Raw genomic sequence first — 17140 nt, forward strand, 5'->3', positions numbered from 1 at the left:
CTGTAAGACCTCCGTTCATCTTCGGAACACAAATGAAGATATTTTTGTTGAAATCTGATGGCTCAGAAAGGCCTTCATTGACACCATTGTCATTTCCTCTCTCAAGACCCATAAACGGCATTTAAGACGTCGTTACAAAGCCCATCTCTCTACAGTGGCTCTACAATCATTTAATAAAGTGACGAGAATAGTTTTTGCTTGCAAAAAACCCCCAACAAAATAAAAACTTGTATAGTGATGTGCCGATTTCAAAACAAAGCTTCAAACTGTTATGAATCGGTGTATTGATTCGGATTGCCAAAGTCACATGATTTTTAAGCAGTTTGGCGGATTGAAACGCGATCTGAAACATGAATCGATACGCTGATTCATAACGGTTCGAAGCTTTGTTTTGAAATTGGCCCATTTCGGGGTTTTTTGCGCACAAACACTATTCTTGTCGCTTCATAAAATTATTGCAGAGACACTGTAGTACTAGTGAGATGGACTTTTTCACGACATCTTTAGTGCCTTTTATGGGTCTTAAGAGAGGAAATGACACTGGTGTCAATGGAGGCCTTTCTGAGCCATCGGATATCAACAAAAATGTCTTCATTTTTGTTCCGAAGATGAACGGAGGTCTTACGGACGACATTAGGGTAAGTAATTAATGACAGAATCTTCATTTTTGGGTGAACTAACCCTTTAAAAAACATTACTGGTGTGCGTCTTGAGACAAAACAATAGCCCTGACATATTTTAAGATGGAAGTTGCTTTGAGTTAAAGCTGCTGATCAAGCTTAACTTGTATTGAACCAAACCACCATTTTCCTTTATAGGAGTGAGTGCACTGGTCAGACACACAAACTCTCTTAAAATGGTATTGTCTGTAACAGTAGGCTCGCATATAAATCCATCGATTCATGCGAACCGAGTCCATGGAAATCGTGTGGAGTTGATTTTCATCATGTTGCTTTCTTCTGTGTGCACCTCTGGAAAGAATGAATCAGCCCAGTGCGTCAGCCAAGCATTCACAGAGCTGCGGAACACAGAGACGGGCCCCTTCTCTCTTACCTCACCACATCAATGCACGTTAACCGCCTGTTGGCTGAGCAAAAGTCCACGGGAGGTAGATTTAGTTTTAATTGTGCTCTTCCACTAAAAACGAACAGTTATTTATTAGTATTTCACTTTGCGTTCCCTCGTCCCTTAAAGCTGTGCAGCTGGCTTTGGTGAACATTGCCGTGAGGAGACTTCTGTTCTTATTGATCTTTGTCTCCCGTGAGAAATCCGGGGCAAGCTGAAATGACAAGCAGTCGTGGTCGTGCGCACGCCCCCGATTCTGCTCTCCCATTCCATTACCGTTATGCTGCACTGCCACCCACAGACCAACATGTGTTACAACATCAAAAGCAAAAGCTGGAGCGAAATACTACATCCAAAAACCATACTTTAGGAAAATAAAAAGTTGTCATGGATGGGAACAACCGGGTTTTCTCTTTTTTCCAGTGTGCAGGCTGTGTACTGCTCAATGAGGAATCGACTGTGGGTATTCACATTCAGTTTGTCGTGTGCAGCATGTATAATGGCTGTGTTGGTAGGCAGCAGGATTTGCATGCATGAGTGTGCATGAGTGCTGCGTGCAGTGTTATCTCGCCCTTGGAAAGAGATGCATTTACATCTTTGAAAAATCTGGCAAGGATTTATGATGCTTGTAAAGTGTAAATGTTTAAAGGTTCGCCAGACCTTCTGCTACTTTGGAGGAATTTTATGAGAATCAGCTACCAATGCACATGCAAAGCCACATGCACTGTGTTACTTGTTCTTAATGCATTTTGCTTGGAAGAAAAATGGCAGATTTTTTTTTGTGCAGTGCCAAATATTGCACAGTGTCAAGGATTAATCAAGGCTTTTTATCACCACGTCACATGCTCTGTTATATATGCATGTAAAAAATGTAAATCTTGGCACAGTAAACACATTCACTGTATATGTTTATTTATTTATTTCGCTTTTGGCCCTTGCCAGAATATGACCCTGTGTTATATACCTGCAAAACATTGAGTTCTTTATTGTATATTGTAGGTTATCCAGGAGGGCTATGCGGGTCAGTCAGGCCTCAAAGGAGAGAAGGGAGACCGGGTAAGAAATGTCAATCTTTGAACAAGTATGTTTGTGTGCAAAATCCCACTCTAAGTCCAGGCTTGCCTGGAACAAATGATTGCAGCGCATTTTATTTTGGCATTTTATACAAATGCCTCATTAGGAGCTAGCTACTTTGCCAGTGTTCCAGCTTGGCTGACTACTCAAAACTTGTATTATTACTGGCATCATCTCTTGCATAACCCTGAATAGACAATATATTACGAGTCTTCCGGATGGGGACTGAAACAAGTCATCTCAAAAGCAAGACTGAAGCTGTATGTGATGTTGTTCATATAAAATGTTTGATCTCACAGGGAATGGACTGTACTGGTGCTGGAGTTCCTGGACGAGTGAGTCAATATGGTTTTTGCATTTGCATTCTGGCACTGACTGGTCCCTAGTTGAATAAACTGTCCTGTTTTAAAGTAAACTCAAATTAACTTGTTAAATTTTGAACGCATATAACCACCACAAACCTAAGTAGTCCATCTTAAATTTTATTGTCAAGTTGATTGTTGACAAATATGATGCAGGACAACTCACAGATAGAATGTCGCTAGAATGCCAACTAAATTCTAGTTTTTGTCTTGTATTTATATTATTATATAGTGAAGCAATATCACACTAGTAACAAACAAGTGATTTTTGTTGTCCTGAATAGCACAAGTGCAAATGTGATATTGATTTTACACAGTTCAATAAATAATAAGTTAAAGGGTTAGTTTACCCAAAAATGAAAATGATGAACTCACCCTAAAGTCATCCTATGTGTATATGACATTATTCTTTTGAATTTCTGAGTTGTATTAAACATTTCCTGGCTCTTCAATGCTTTATAATGGCAGTGACTGTTGGGTCATTTTTGAAGTCCATAAAAGTGCATCTGTCCATCATAACTGCTCCACATGGCTCCGGGTGGTTAATAAAGGCCTTTAAAGGGAAAGATTCGATAAGAATCGCCTTCCGTATTCAACTTATGGAAAAAGTGTAGCGGGCAGATGTAGCGTAAGCGTTTTAAACTGCTATAGAGGTGCTACACTTTTTCCATAAGTGGAATAAGGAACGCGATCGGCCGGAAGCTAGATAATTTACATTATTAAGTTTTAAAAATGGATATTTTTCTTACACAAATGCATCACTTCGCTGCAGAAGGTCTTTATCAACCTCCCGGAGCCGCGTGGAGCTGTTATTTGATGTATAGATGCACTTTTATGGACTTCTGAAATTACCCAACAGTCACTGCCATTATGAAACTTGGAAGAGCCAGGACATTTTTTATAACTCAGATTGTGTTCGTCTGAAAGAAGAATGTCATATACACCTAGGATGACTTGAAGGCGAGTAAATCATGAGCTAATTTTCATTTTTGGGTGAACTAACCCTTTAATATTGCGTTATATTATAGACACAATATTGCCAATGAAAATATTACCTGATATATATCAAAATATTAGGTGTACCTGCCAATTTTTAAATGTTTAAGCCTATGAACAAATAAAGGCTTTTTAACTTTCTCAATACACCTATCGAGTGCCTTGGACTACTTTTGCTTTTATATCAAAATATTATTTTATGCTTTTCTCATTTAACACAATAATGTTTTATCTTTAGGGGGTAATTTCTCAGCCAAATTTGATGTGCAATTAAATTGCAATTAATTTGATGAATAAAGTCCTATTTTAGTATTATTTCCAGGTTTAAATTAGATTAACAATCCCAGATTTTCATGGTCTCAGATGTTTTGACTCTCCTGCATGTAAATGAATTACTTGCTGTATCTGTGTGTTCTAGTGCTTAGAAGGTCCTATAGGGCAGAAAGGAGAGAAGGGAGAGTCGGTAAGTGTGTGTGCCAACCTTGTCTTTTAGAAAGAGGCGATCGAATTTTTGTTCAACAGGCTTCACTGAAGCAGAGGTGATATCTTGATACTATTTCTGGCTATTGATTTGCCCATTTCTCATTCTCTTTCGTTTCAGGGTCTGGCTGCCAACTGGGGGGAAGCTGTAGGAGTGAAGGTAAAGGAAGAAGGCACGGCATTGGTATGATGTGTATGATTGTGCTAGAGCTTGCCACTTACTTTTCTCTTCTTTTCTGTCTGTTTCTCTCATATACGTACTCAGGGGGACAAAGGGGAGAAAGGAGAAGTCGGCGCCCCAGGTCTGGCCGGAAGTCCAGGCAAAGATGTAAGTGACTAGCATTTGATGTGAAACTCAAACATGCGCATATGTATGCCCTGTTTTAAGTACATTGTTTATGCACATGCCTCCCTCCTTTAGACATGTTGATATATTTCATTTTCTCCCTGCTGAAGTGTATTCAAAAAATCATGACCGACCGCGTAATCCATTACATGCACACTGTCTCTGTGCGCATATTTTAACTTTAAGAGGATGCAAGAGTCTCTTTCCTTTTATATTGTTTAAAGTGGCTCCATATATAGCGCTCTACTGCGAAAGGCATTATGTATTGTACTCATACCCATATACTCACTGCTGCCTTTTCTTTTCATTAGATATCTCTTTGGGTGTTAAATCTTCTTAATGCTGCATAGATTACATAAGCCAACAAAGAGCAACAAATCAATGCAGTCTCATTGATTCTTTTAAATGGATAGTCGGGTCGTATTACGCTTAATCTTTTCTATTCCCTAAACAAAGCATGCTAAGGGGATAGTGAATATGGCCAAGCTGGCTAATGCATACTTGGAATTCGCCTTTAAAACTGTTTATCTATCTAAGCCTCAAGTCATCGGTGGGCTGACTTGTTTGATTTCTGTTGGAGGGTTGTTATGTAAGAAGTGTGATACTGCTAATGCCAGTGTTTGAGATGAACTCAAGCTAATGATCTTTTATTGGTCTTGGCTGCCATAGGGTCGAGCTAATCCTATTTGCGTGGTGGGCCCCAAAGGACAAAAGGTAAAACGGACTGATCCTCTTGGGATTTATTTAATGGTTTACTGGGATACTTTAAATGAACTCTAGGTTGTGGTATTATTATCTTTAGTGTTTGTTATGCACATCCAGCGTTTCTCAAGTCTGATCGATTCACAGGGCGTTCCTGGTGTAGTCGGTCCAGAGGGGCTTGCAGGGGAACCAGGTCGCCCAGGCCTTCCTGGACTGCCTGGAGTTGGGAAACCAGGACCACCAGTAGGAATTTCATCATGTTCATTATTTAAATACATTCTATAGACAATTTAAATGAAGGTTTTAATACCTTTCAAAATTACTAAATTGTATTCTAGTGTATTGTTTTTGAGTCTGTTGGATAGAAATCCAAAAATTGTGTTAATTAGCAGAAAATAGGAGAGCTGCAGCTACCAAGACACATTTTCGGAGAATGTATCTCTTTTCTTTTGTTATTAATCAGTTTTTGTTCAAAACATTTTGTTCTGACAATATACTGTATACTTTCCTACTTTTTACTAAATTGGCAAAAAAAAAATAGCAAAAATTCTAAAATATTATTTAATAATATATATACTATTTATAATATAATAATTCTATATTATTATAATAAGACTTATAATATAATAAGGCTATATTCAGAATAGCATACTACAATAACATGTCTGGATTAGGCAGGGCCGTACACTACATCAGTGTTTTAGGGGCTTGAAAACGTAAACTTTATAAAATGGGATTCAAAGTACAAGTTTTTGAAAATATATATATATAAACTGATATATGTATATCAGAATTGTAAAAAAAAACATTGCATCAAAATTTAATTTTTACATTTTTTACTGTCCTATAGTGTACTTTTTTACACTACAGTTCAAAAGTTTGGGTTCAGTAAGATTAAATAATACTTAGCAAGTTAAAAAAAAAGCAATTAAAAAAGGGAAAATTTAACTTTGCCATCACATAAATAAATGAATTACATTTTAAATGTATTAAAGTAGAAAACATTTCAAATTGTGATATTCACAATATAACTGTTTTTAATGTATTTTTGATCAAATAAATGCATATTTGTCGAGTATGGTACTTATTTCAAAAACATCTTACCAACCCCAAACTTTTGAACAGTAGTATATAATTGAATAATTAACAATGAATTAAATAAATAACATATAATTTGTTATATATATATATATATATATATATATATATATATATATATATATATATATATATATATATATATATATATATATATATATATATATATTTTTTTTTACTTTTATGAATTTTCAAGCATATAAAATCAGCAGAAATCAAAAGCTAAATGTGAGCTATTAACGAACTACACCACGGTCACATGACTTCAACGTCACATCACTAAGCTTCCGCCAACTTTCTCAGTCTTTTTTAGAAACGTTTTCCCTGAAAGGCTGTGAAAGCTAACAAGTGAGTAGATGAGTTCACCCGTTTCGGCTGATGATGTAGTTCCATTTAGCCACTTGTTAGCAACCGCATTTTACAAGACTAGTAAACAAGCTTTTAAAAAAATCCTAAGACAATAATACTGATGTATTTTATATCATGGAATGAAACATGAAAATATCTTGCGATTTTTTTCAACACAGACCTTATTTCAAGCATTTAACCATAAACCCATTAAAAAAAACAAAAACCCTAACTTCAGGACGATGAAACAAGAAGAGCTAACATGCTAACTTGTATCCGGGTTTTGGCCTACACAAATATCTGCACTCAATAGTGTGCAGTACGCAGCCTAAACAGTTTTCTTTTTCTCACAGGGGCCCCCTGGTGGACCTGCAGGATCTAAAGGGGAGAAAGTATGTCTATCATCTGTTATTATTGAGACTGAACTAAATGAATGCTTTCTTGCTTTGACCCCAATTGTTGAAGATGTTAACTTGTCTTTTGCAGTGTCATATATGCTAATAACCAAATATTCTGTACACGTCTAGGGGAATTCTGGGATACCTGGTGTAGACGGAAAGCCTGGAGAACCTGTAAGTGCATTTTTTTCCCCATTTTGACCTGTGGAGAGATGTCAGTGTGAAATGATGGTGTGTGCTGAATTGCTAAGACGGAAGATGCTAATTATCCTGATTTTCTATCACTATACTGATTGTTCTGTCACTGTAAGGGACAAAATGTGTTTGCTATCATCAGCACCATAATTAGTTTTATTACCACTGGAGCTATCAGCACATAATTTGCATTTGCAACTCAATGAGCTTCTGCGGTTCTAATCTTCATGCATACCCAATGATGTGTTTTGTTTTGCTGACAGGGTCCGAGAGGTCCTTGGGGACCTAAAGGCGAGAAGGTAAGCCAAAGCAGTCTCAATTTCAGAATCTGCATGAAAACTGTTATTACGTGTGGAGTCTGCTCAGAATTCAGAGAAAGTCAATATTCTTGCTTGTTATTGCTTTTTTTCTATTTAAAGGGACAGTTCACCATAAAAATGTTTACTCTTTATTTTATCATGTTGTTCCAAACCCTTATATTATATTTTTTATATTTATATTTTCACTATTAAATTATATATATATATATATATATATATATATATATATATATATATATATATATATATATATATATTTATTTATTTATTTATTTATTTATTATCATCGCCTTATTTGGTTTTGGTATTTTTATTTGCATTACTATTTATGTTTAATTATTTTTATTTAATTTTTAGTTTTAGTAAAATTTCCAATTAGTCATTTTAATGCTTCGGATTACCTTAAATTTTTCTCCTTTATACTAGCCTGATGTCGTCATACTCAGATTCTAGTCAGAATATGCTAGTCAGAATAAGAGTTTGATTCTGATTCTGATTCTGATTCTGAGTCGTGTTTCAACCGAACCAGGAAAGAAAATGCCTCTGCACTCAATTGGATAGACCAACAACCAATAAGAGCAGTGGAGTAGTTGTCAACAGAATTCAACTGCATGCTGGATGAAGAAGATGTGTCAACGATCTAAACAAAAACAAAAAATAAGCATACACAGAGTATTTACCAACACAATCGTATTTTTGAGAGAAATAGTAAAGGTGAATCCATATACGAAAAAATTCTCAGTTTAGGATTAGAACTCGACAAGACCCAATTGCTCTTTGGTAACATGGATGATTACGTTACTGTTGATCATCTATCCACCATCGTATAAAGCCCGCCCTGACAATTTGATTGGTCTGAACAGCTCTGGTTCGAGCATAGTTGCTCCACAACGGATCAAGTCCAGACTGAACTTCCTGACCTCAAATGTTATGGGCGGGGCTAAGTTCGCTTGGCATCCAGTCTAGAGTTATATAGGTTTGGAACAATACAAATACTTATAAATGATGACCGGATTTTTATTTTTTTGTAGGGAGATGCGTGTGAACCATGTCAAGTGGTCTCTTCAGAGTCTGGCAACACCGTGCCTTTTCAGAGCAAGCAGGGGCCTAAAGGAGAACCAGGGGCCCCAGGCAAAGGAGAGCATGGCCCACCTGTGAGTTCACTCCAAAACCAACTCGAGAAAAACTTGTGTTTACCACAAAAAAAACTAAAAAAAACTAAAAATGATTTAATGTCTCTGTGTAGCATCCCAATACTTTTTTTAAATTACATCTGTGCCTGGTAGGCACTTTATCGTTGCAAAAAGATAATGTTCACCTCAGTGGGCCCACCATATATTTGTGTTTACCAAGCTCAATGAAACAAGCCAACAATCAGCTAGGTCTTTTTCACTATTTTAGTAATGCTGTCACCGTTCTACTACACTCGCGTAGGGTGAACAGATATTCTATCATGCTTTATTATAGCTTCAGAAACATTCAGGTCTCTATTATCCATGAAATCCAACAACTCCCCAGCCCTTAAAGTTTAGACCACTTTCCACGTCAGATTCCATTTTACTCAGTCACTACGGTAAAGGCCCTTCCATTTTTAGCCCATTAAGATTTCTCCATTCACTTCCTCAGAATGAGACAGATAAATTCTGACAAAAATATTCTATGTGGCATACCTGAAAGCGCTTGTTCGCATTTCTCTGTAATGATTTTCAATACCATCACAATCTATTCCTCATACCTAGTTATGCGACAAAGAGCTAGAGCATGGGATGCAGAAAGTGGCAGGGCGCAAATGCAGGACATTTTCAGTGGGGAAGCTGCGGTCAGCTAGGATGACATTAGTGTCATGATTAGGGAGACTGATGCTAATACGGATATGGCTCTCTTTTCACAGGGCCCTGCAGGACTGGCTGGCAAAGCGGGAGAGAAGGTGTGCCTTTACTGCTTACTTGTTTCTTACTACATAGAAGCCCATATAATGAGTATAACACATGAATGTATGCATGAATAGAGGGGGAATATCATAATTCCTTTGCTAAGGCAAGCATCGCTAATACTGTTGCCCCTTCACGGATTTTCCAGCAAACCCTTATACTTAAGTATTACACTTCAGCATGTGATATGTGTCCAGCACTGTTTGTTGTATATAAGTACCCTAGGATCACATGCAAATACTATTATAAAGATGACTAATAAAATTGGGCATTCATAAAGCACCAGCCACTGTCTTTTGAATGAAAACAATAAGCTACTCTAGCATCAGAAAGGCTGTTTTTCCATGGGAAAATGCTCTCACATTTTCCTCAAATTTTAAAATGTGTGTGTGTATGTGCATGTTCTTTTTTCGATCATCGTATTTTGTTCCCCTGAGGTCCACTTATAATGTTAATCAAGATTTCTTGCATTAAAACTAGTCATAATTTAGCTTGCATTACCATTTTCCACCCTCTCTTTGACCCTTAGAATTAATTGGCTGTTTTTGCTACTTTACATTTCAGGCTTTAGTGTAAATACCCTCTTTGCATAATAAGCACTTCATACTATTAGTATGTTTCCAAATTCCTTCTTATTACTTAATTACTGGCCAGGCCAGGACATTGTATACCTGTTGTTGATGTGGAAATATGCGCCATAATGTTTTATTCCATCACAAGCTACTTTATAACGAGCCATTTTTAACAGCTTGCGCCAGCTACTGTAAGGATTTACTAAAGACACGCAGTGAAAAATTAGAGATGAAAAGTCGTGGGGACAGTCTTATTGCATATGCATTTGTAGGAGTTTCTCTTTCAGATGAAAAATGTATAGGAGGAGATTATTTAAGTTAATCATAATGTAGTCAGTTTACTGTCATTTATGCGCTTTTAACACCCAAAAAGCATGTCTTAAAGAAAAAAATGCTTTAATGGTGTTTATATTGTATGTCTATGTGGTGTTTATAAAATGCTTTAAGACAAACCATGTGCAAATTCATAAGTCTACTGAGTATTTTCCCTTTAAAACTGCAGTGAAAAAAAGTGTTTCTTACGTCACAAACTACCATGTAACCAGTGACATCATTGTGCTGCTGGGATTTTGCATATCATTAACATATCATTACATTTTTTAAAATGTTTTAAATATGCCATTTTGTTGATCAAAGATGAGTTTTAAGGGATACAATTATTGACTACAGGGGGGGTAACCCATTTGCTGCTAGAGAATTATCTCCTCAAGAAGACGCTATCCGAACATACGTCTGCCAAGTCACGTTATATTTAATTTGCACTGCTCTTGGTAGATTGCATTTGTTCATAATATAAATAAAAAGGCTGTGCCTGTGTCCTTCCATTTGTGCATTGAATTCTCAGTAGATCACCCACATAACTTTCCACTCCACTTTTATGGGATTATGGTCTAATGTTCATTTGCCCTGTTTAGTAAATCTGGCCCTTAGTTTTTAATGTTTTGTTTTTTGTGGACTGCGAAGAAAGCTTTGAGTTCTGAAATTGACCGTATGTTTGCAGTTTTTTACCTTATTTTGTTCTAGGAACTGGAAAGTAACTATTAGTCAGTTTACTTGAAATTATTTTATTCATTTATCAATCCAAAGTCAACAATATGACCATACACACACACACACACACACACACACACACACACACACACACACACACACACACACACACAGACAATTAAATATGCCTTCAATTTTATGTCAAAAACTGCTTACTGTTAGAGAGCTTTTCCTCAAAAAAAAAAAGACAGCAGTGTGTATTCCAGACTAAACTACTGCCTAAGTAATTTTTATTTATTCATTTATTCTCAGGGGGAGCCAGGAGCCGATGGGGCCAAAGGTGAAAAGGTGTGTCGAAAGAGATGAAGAATCTTTCCACTGTTTGTGAATTACTTGACGTTGCAACTTAATTTTGCAACTTCTCTTAAAGTCTTGCCATCTTCGCTCTGCTAGGGTGAATCATGTTCCGGCTGCCCTAACATTGGAGATATTCCAGCTGGAATTTTGAATGGTGCTAAAAAGGGAGAGAAGGGAGATCCAGGTGTTGGACAGAAAGGAGAGCAGGTGAATGTTGTGGAGTGTTTCCTCATTGACATCTCACTCTCAGCATTTTAAAAACTTCTGCATCACTTCAAGTCTTCAAGTGCAGTAAATTACAATGCAAACAGTTTTTGATATCCACTTCAGAGGTTGCATATGGTTGTGTAGATATATTGGCTCGTGCATAATCACAGACAACTCCACACATTTGGCTCAGATATACGCTTCAGGCACAAATGAAAAATATTGTAATGACAGATTGGGGAATTAACCAGCCAAGGCTTTAATTTCTTGTCTGTTAAACAAGAAAACATGCACTGATCACGTCTGCTTTTCTTTTTCTTTCCTTTTGTTTTATTTGATGTACAGGGAGAACCGGGGCCGAGTGGCTTTGCTGGACTAAAAGGGGAAAAGGTAAACCTAATGGGTATTTATTCACTAGGTAGCTGCATTTCTACCATTTCAATGGTTTTGAGGCTGTTAAACACTTTTATAGATGGGTATACGTGCACCTACAGTAACCCCAAAGAGGTTTTGGACACTAGAGATGCTTAAATGTATGGATGTTATTGTGTTACTGGAAAAACATTGCACAAAAATAAGTTGGTTGTCAGATTTAGTGAAACATCTTTATACTTAATGTGAAGAAATACACCTGTGGTTGCTCTCTAGGGCACCTGGGTGGAGAGAAACTGACTTCACACATCCATTTAAAATGACCTCGGGACCAGATGGTGAAAAGTACTTGCAAAAAGTTGGCTTTGAGAAGGTGTCATTTGTTTTCCGATGCCAATTGCTTTTTTTCCCTCAGTGCAGCGATAGTCATACAATTAAAAGTGTTGCTTAGGTGTCCAAACACTTCTTGTAGCCATTGTCCATTTGTCATAAAAATGAAAGGTTCTTCATTGGCGCCAAAAGCCACTTTTCCACCGTCCGGCCGAACGATTCTAATTTGAGCTTGGTTCAGCATGGCATTACAAACCATTCTCATTACAGATATTACAGGTTTGGAACGGCATGAGGGTGAGTAATTAACGATAAGCATTTTCATTTTTGGTTGAACTGTCACGTTAAGCAATGAGAGTGGTCTCGATGGTGGAAAAGCGGCTAATGGTTCCATACAGAACTTGTAACTTTCTTGGAACCTTTCCATTGTACAAAAGGTTCTTTATAGTGGAAAAAGGTTGTTTAGATTATTAAAATGAAGGTACACTGTGTAAATTTTAGCGCCATCTAGCAGTGAGGTTGCGAATTGCAATCGCCCACCACCCACCTTTTCCTTTCGAAGCACATAGAGAAGCTATGGTGGCTGGCACAGGACAAAAATGTCATCCTCTGAGACAGCAGAGAGTAGCTAGCGCTCTGTAAATCAGTTTGTCCATTTAGGGCTACTGTAGAAACAAAATGGTGACTTCACAATAAGGGGACCCGCGGTGTATGTAGATAGAAATGGCTAATTCTAAGGTAATAAAAACATTATGTAAGATCTTAATGTAACGGAGGCCAGCTAGTAGTAGTTGCTGTGCGAGTAAACCTCACTCCTCTGACCTCAAGAGACGCTCTAGCGACTGACACTAGAGGTTGCAGCCTTTAGCCTCCTTGTTAAAGCGTCCGACTCTCATGCCGGCGGACCCGGGTTCGAGTCCCGGTCCGAACAGTAGGGGTTACATTTATACACCACTGAAAACATAGTTATGTATATTATATTGCATTTTTGTCAATAGTTCCTCATAAATATTACACACTGCACCTTTTAGAACTGTTCACTGAAAATGGTTGTTCAATGGCATTGCTGTGAAAGCCATCTTTTGGAACCTTTACTTTTAAGAGTATGTATATTTGAAGGGAAACTATCTAGAATTTTTATGACCTGCAAATTCATTATATAAGTAATATAGTAATTTTGGAAACAATAAGGTGTGGACAGAAGTTTTATATGTTTTTCCACTTTCATTCATCCAAGTTGATTGTTTCCGACTTTTGACATCCTGTTTGGTTACAGGGGAATGCAGGCAGCAGAGGAAATGAGGGGAAAACGGTAAGCAACTATTTTATATTCATATTTATATGTTTTTTAACTTGCATCTGTGATTCATGACTGACCTCAGCATTAGATTAATATGCGGATGTTAATGTTTTTAGGGCAAACCTGGTCCAAGAGGGCCGAGTGGGAAAGATGGAAATAAAGGAGCCAAGGTGATTAAGCTCAACTCAGAGTTTGTTATCCTGCATTAACTGTAAAGTGTGTTGATTGGACATCGCAGCACCAGGAAACAGAGATGGTGAAAGTAGTGGAAGAGACAAATACAATACAAAGAATCTGATGAATAATTGCTGAAAGACTGTGTATCTGAGTGTAGTTTACCTGTCAGGGATATTTCAACTAATAACATTTCACAATATTCCTGTATTGCTTACCAACCCCAATATTTTTAACGGTAGTGTGCATAATTAATATACAGGGGTAGTCCAAAAACTAAAAAATACTAAAAAAGCATTTTTTTAAAATGCTAAAAAAGAAACACCATGAATTATTTTTGTATATATTATATTTATATAATATAATTTTATAATAATAACAAGACACTCTTGTGATCATCTCAATTTATACTGGATAACATGATCTTTGGGTTTTACACAAATATTTGGAGATCAGCTTGAGTTTCACTGTTATTAAGATACAATTAAAAATCTATATTATGATTATAAAAGTACATTAAAAAAAAATATTAATTTACTCGTATCATGAAATAAGATTTTGGTCATCCTAATCTGTTCACTAAACGTACAACTCTTTTGCATTTAATTAAGTTCCATCTAAATAGTTTTTGTTGTTTTTAATGATCGCAAAATCATGTTTTTTTTTGTTGTTGTTGTTTTTTATTAAAAGCAATTGCAAACATATCGAGATAGATATTGAATATCGTTTAAAAAAAAAGACAATATCATGATATCATTTTTTTTAGATATGGCCCAGCTCTAATTCTACGTTTGTCTGATCCCATATATATTGAAATTAAAGCTTAGGTATGTCAGAAAATTACATCTGCAATTATAGACTTTCACATTCGGGCGGGATTATATTTTCTCAGAGGACTGCCCAGTTTGCCGAAAAAAATAGTAGGTCATTTGCACTTTTTTTTCCAGTTTTTACTGAAGTTTTTATAATTTTACTGAGGTTGTGTGAGAAAAACACAGACTTGGCAGATTTGGGTGGGATTAAATTTGCAAAGTACGTCTGTGAAACACAAATTTCTTGAATGTCCCCCTGAAAAACTAGTCCTGTCCGATTAGGGCATTAAGCCAGGATTAGGCCTCATTTCTATTAGGACTTTTAAGTAGCTGTTATAAACATGCCTAAGAAAAAAAAACATTACTGCTGTGCATTTTGAGAAAAAACAATGGCACTGAGATATTTTAAGATATCTCAGTACAAGTTGCTTTTAGTTAAAACAGATCAAACATGCTTAAAATTTGTCTGTGACTAGATTTTAGATTTGTATGCGAAACCGTGGGTAAGATTCTAAATGTTTACATTTCAATTAAGAGTATCTCTCAAATTGGTAAACTTATAATGTAATTTATTATTTAAAATGTATTAAATTGAGTCCAAAATGGATACATTTTCACTACTGGTCTCATTTTTTTACAGGGTGATCCTGGCCAACCTGGTCTAGGAACACCTGGTCTAAAAGGTGAAAAGGTACGTGTTTTCACGCTGTGGTTTACTCTTCTTCATTATAAGTGTATGGATGTGCTCACATTGTATAAATGTGCCTTGTATTAAAGGGAGACTCGTGTGGTGTGTGCCAAACCACTGCCTCTGAAGTGGGAAGTGGCCCATCTACGATAAAGTTTGCAGGAGAAGGAGTTGAGGGCAAACAGGTAAGCATGATTATTTTATGATCTCACTATATCGGAGGAGATTCTTAGTGTATTAGTGTACTTTTTTAAATGATTATTAAGGAGCCTAAAACACACTGACTTTGCTTACAAAATATGTCTCAACAGGGGCCACCGGGTCTTCAAGGTTTCAAAGGAGAGAAAGTAAGTGAATAATTTTTTTTTAAAAGCAGTGGAAATAATATTGTGTTTACAATATAGGAGCTTTTTCTAGGAATTAAATTTAATTGTATGTCTGTAGGGTGATCAGGGTTTACAGGGAGACCCAGGTGTGGCTGGGACTCCTGGAGCCCCAGGATCTCATGGAGAGCCAGGCAGGAACGGCCTTAATGGACTAAAAGGAGAAAAGGTCTTTGATCATGTGGTCACATATTAATTATATTGTCTTAAATTATGCACTATAACTGGATATTGAAATAATCATTAATCATGTCGATATAATTGATTACACCTTAAGAAGTAAGGTATTATACGACTAATGTATAGGGCAACATCTCGCATGATGAGAACTCTTGACCATCTGGATTTCTGCTCCCTTGCGATTTTGAAAGCTTTCTGTCTTTTCTTATTGCATCTGTGTCTGTATCGCCAGGGAGATGCGTGTTACAGCTGTCAATCACTCTCTGAAGGAAATGCCAATGTTGCTGGATTACCTGGACCCAAGGGAGAGAGAGGAGAGCCAGGTTTGCCAGGCGAGGGCAGAGATGGGAAACAGGTGCAGGTTTTTCTTTACAAATGCATGCTTTCTTAATTCATGTTTGCTATGACAATGGCACAAACATAGGGTTTGAAACAAGCTCTTATCTTCAAATATTGTACGTATGAGAACACAGTTTGTGCTACAGCTACTTGTTGAGGAGAGGTGTGCTGTTACTTTTCTAAGCCGTGTCTCAGAAAGTGTTCAAATATTGAGTTCCCTTTCAAGTCTTGTGCATGAACAGACAAATTCACACAAGAAATGAACATGCCCTTTTTGGTATCCTAGCAAAAAATAGTAGGTTATGTCTTAAGTGAATGTAAACAGTTGAGAAAGAAGTGCGTGTGTATTAGTATGAGTGTATTGGATCCGTGCATTATAGCACAGTGACAGCAGCCACTTTTTAAATGTTTTTTTTTTCTATAAATTTTTTTTATATTAATCAAACAAAAACAAAAAAAAGCTAAAGACTGCTCTTGACTGAATTGCTTTTGTAACTTATATAATGATTAATCTTTATTTAAATAGTGAAGATTATATGCTGTTATTTTACATTTGATTACTTTATTCAACTTATATAGCTAAAAACTGAAAAGCTCATCTTTTCTTATTTGTGTCTTTGCTCTGTTGTATTTATGTGTGTTGTTGCTTGTAGTTTGTTTATTTGTTCTCATTTTCTTTATATGTATTTTACAGTAGTTCTTTTTCCACTGAACATAGCACATACTGAACCGAACCGAAACTGTGACCCTAAAACTGAGATGAAAATCAAACTGTCAGTAATTTGAAGTACATCTGTTGCAGACCAAATCAAATCAAATCGTAATCATATTGTTGCATGTTTTGAGGTATCTGGAAATATTGTATCGCTAGAATAAATGTCAGATCGTACCAGGATGGAATGCATGATGTCTGCCCTCAGTGATTCATTTGATGATTGTAAAAAATGTAAAGGAAAACAAAATCTGGACTCCTTTTTCATTATCTTTATTCTGTAGGGTCGACCAGGGCCACCTGGTGTTCAGGGACCTCCAGGGCTCAAAGGAAGTCAGGTAAAGTTTCAAACTTGACTAATGTGAATACATCAGTCACATTTGTGTGCTAGAATTATAAGAGTGGCTGT

At 36.6% G+C, this 17140-nt stretch overlaps 1 protein-coding gene across 3 annotated transcripts in view; it reads left to right on the forward strand.

Annotated features, from left to right (window-relative positions):
- Nucleotides 1-17140, forward strand: part of col16a1 (collagen, type XVI, alpha 1) — a 101532-nt gene that overhangs the window by 43449 nt on the left and 40943 nt on the right. For 2 of the 3 annotated variants that reach the window (XM_067425827.1, XM_067425829.1), the window contains exons 10-33: nt 1489-1524; nt 2065-2121; nt 2439-2474; nt 3916-3960; nt 4099-4137; nt 4243-4305; nt 4993-5037; nt 5173-5268; nt 6825-6863; nt 6999-7043; nt 7328-7363; nt 8416-8538; nt 9276-9311; nt 11190-11225; nt 11331-11441; nt 11787-11831; nt 13420-13455; nt 13560-13613; nt 15070-15120; nt 15207-15302; nt 15429-15464; nt 15562-15669; nt 15913-16035; nt 17016-17069. In XM_067425827.1, the coding sequence (XP_067281928.1) occupies nt 1489-1524; nt 2065-2121; nt 2439-2474; nt 3916-3960; nt 4099-4137; nt 4243-4305; nt 4993-5037; nt 5173-5268; nt 6825-6863; nt 6999-7043; nt 7328-7363; nt 8416-8538; nt 9276-9311; nt 11190-11225; nt 11331-11441; nt 11787-11831; nt 13420-13455; nt 13560-13613; nt 15070-15120; nt 15207-15302; nt 15429-15464; nt 15562-15669; nt 15913-16035; nt 17016-17069 (1446 nt within the window). The remainder of the gene's footprint in view (nt 1-1488; nt 1525-2064; nt 2122-2438; nt 2475-3915; nt 3961-4098; nt 4138-4242; nt 4306-4992; nt 5038-5172; nt 5269-6824; nt 6864-6998; nt 7044-7327; nt 7364-8415; nt 8539-9275; nt 9312-11189; nt 11226-11330; nt 11442-11786; nt 11832-13419; nt 13456-13559; nt 13614-15069; nt 15121-15206; nt 15303-15428; nt 15465-15561; nt 15670-15912; nt 16036-17015; nt 17070-17140) is intronic. The other variant, XM_067425828.1, reaches the window with a different exon arrangement.

The sequence above is a fragment of the Pseudorasbora parva genome, chromosome 19 (genome assembly GCF_024679245.1).
Source record: "Pseudorasbora parva isolate DD20220531a chromosome 19, ASM2467924v1, whole genome shotgun sequence".
In the NCBI taxonomy this organism is placed as follows: Eukaryota; Metazoa; Chordata; class Actinopteri; order Cypriniformes; family Gobionidae; genus Pseudorasbora; species Pseudorasbora parva.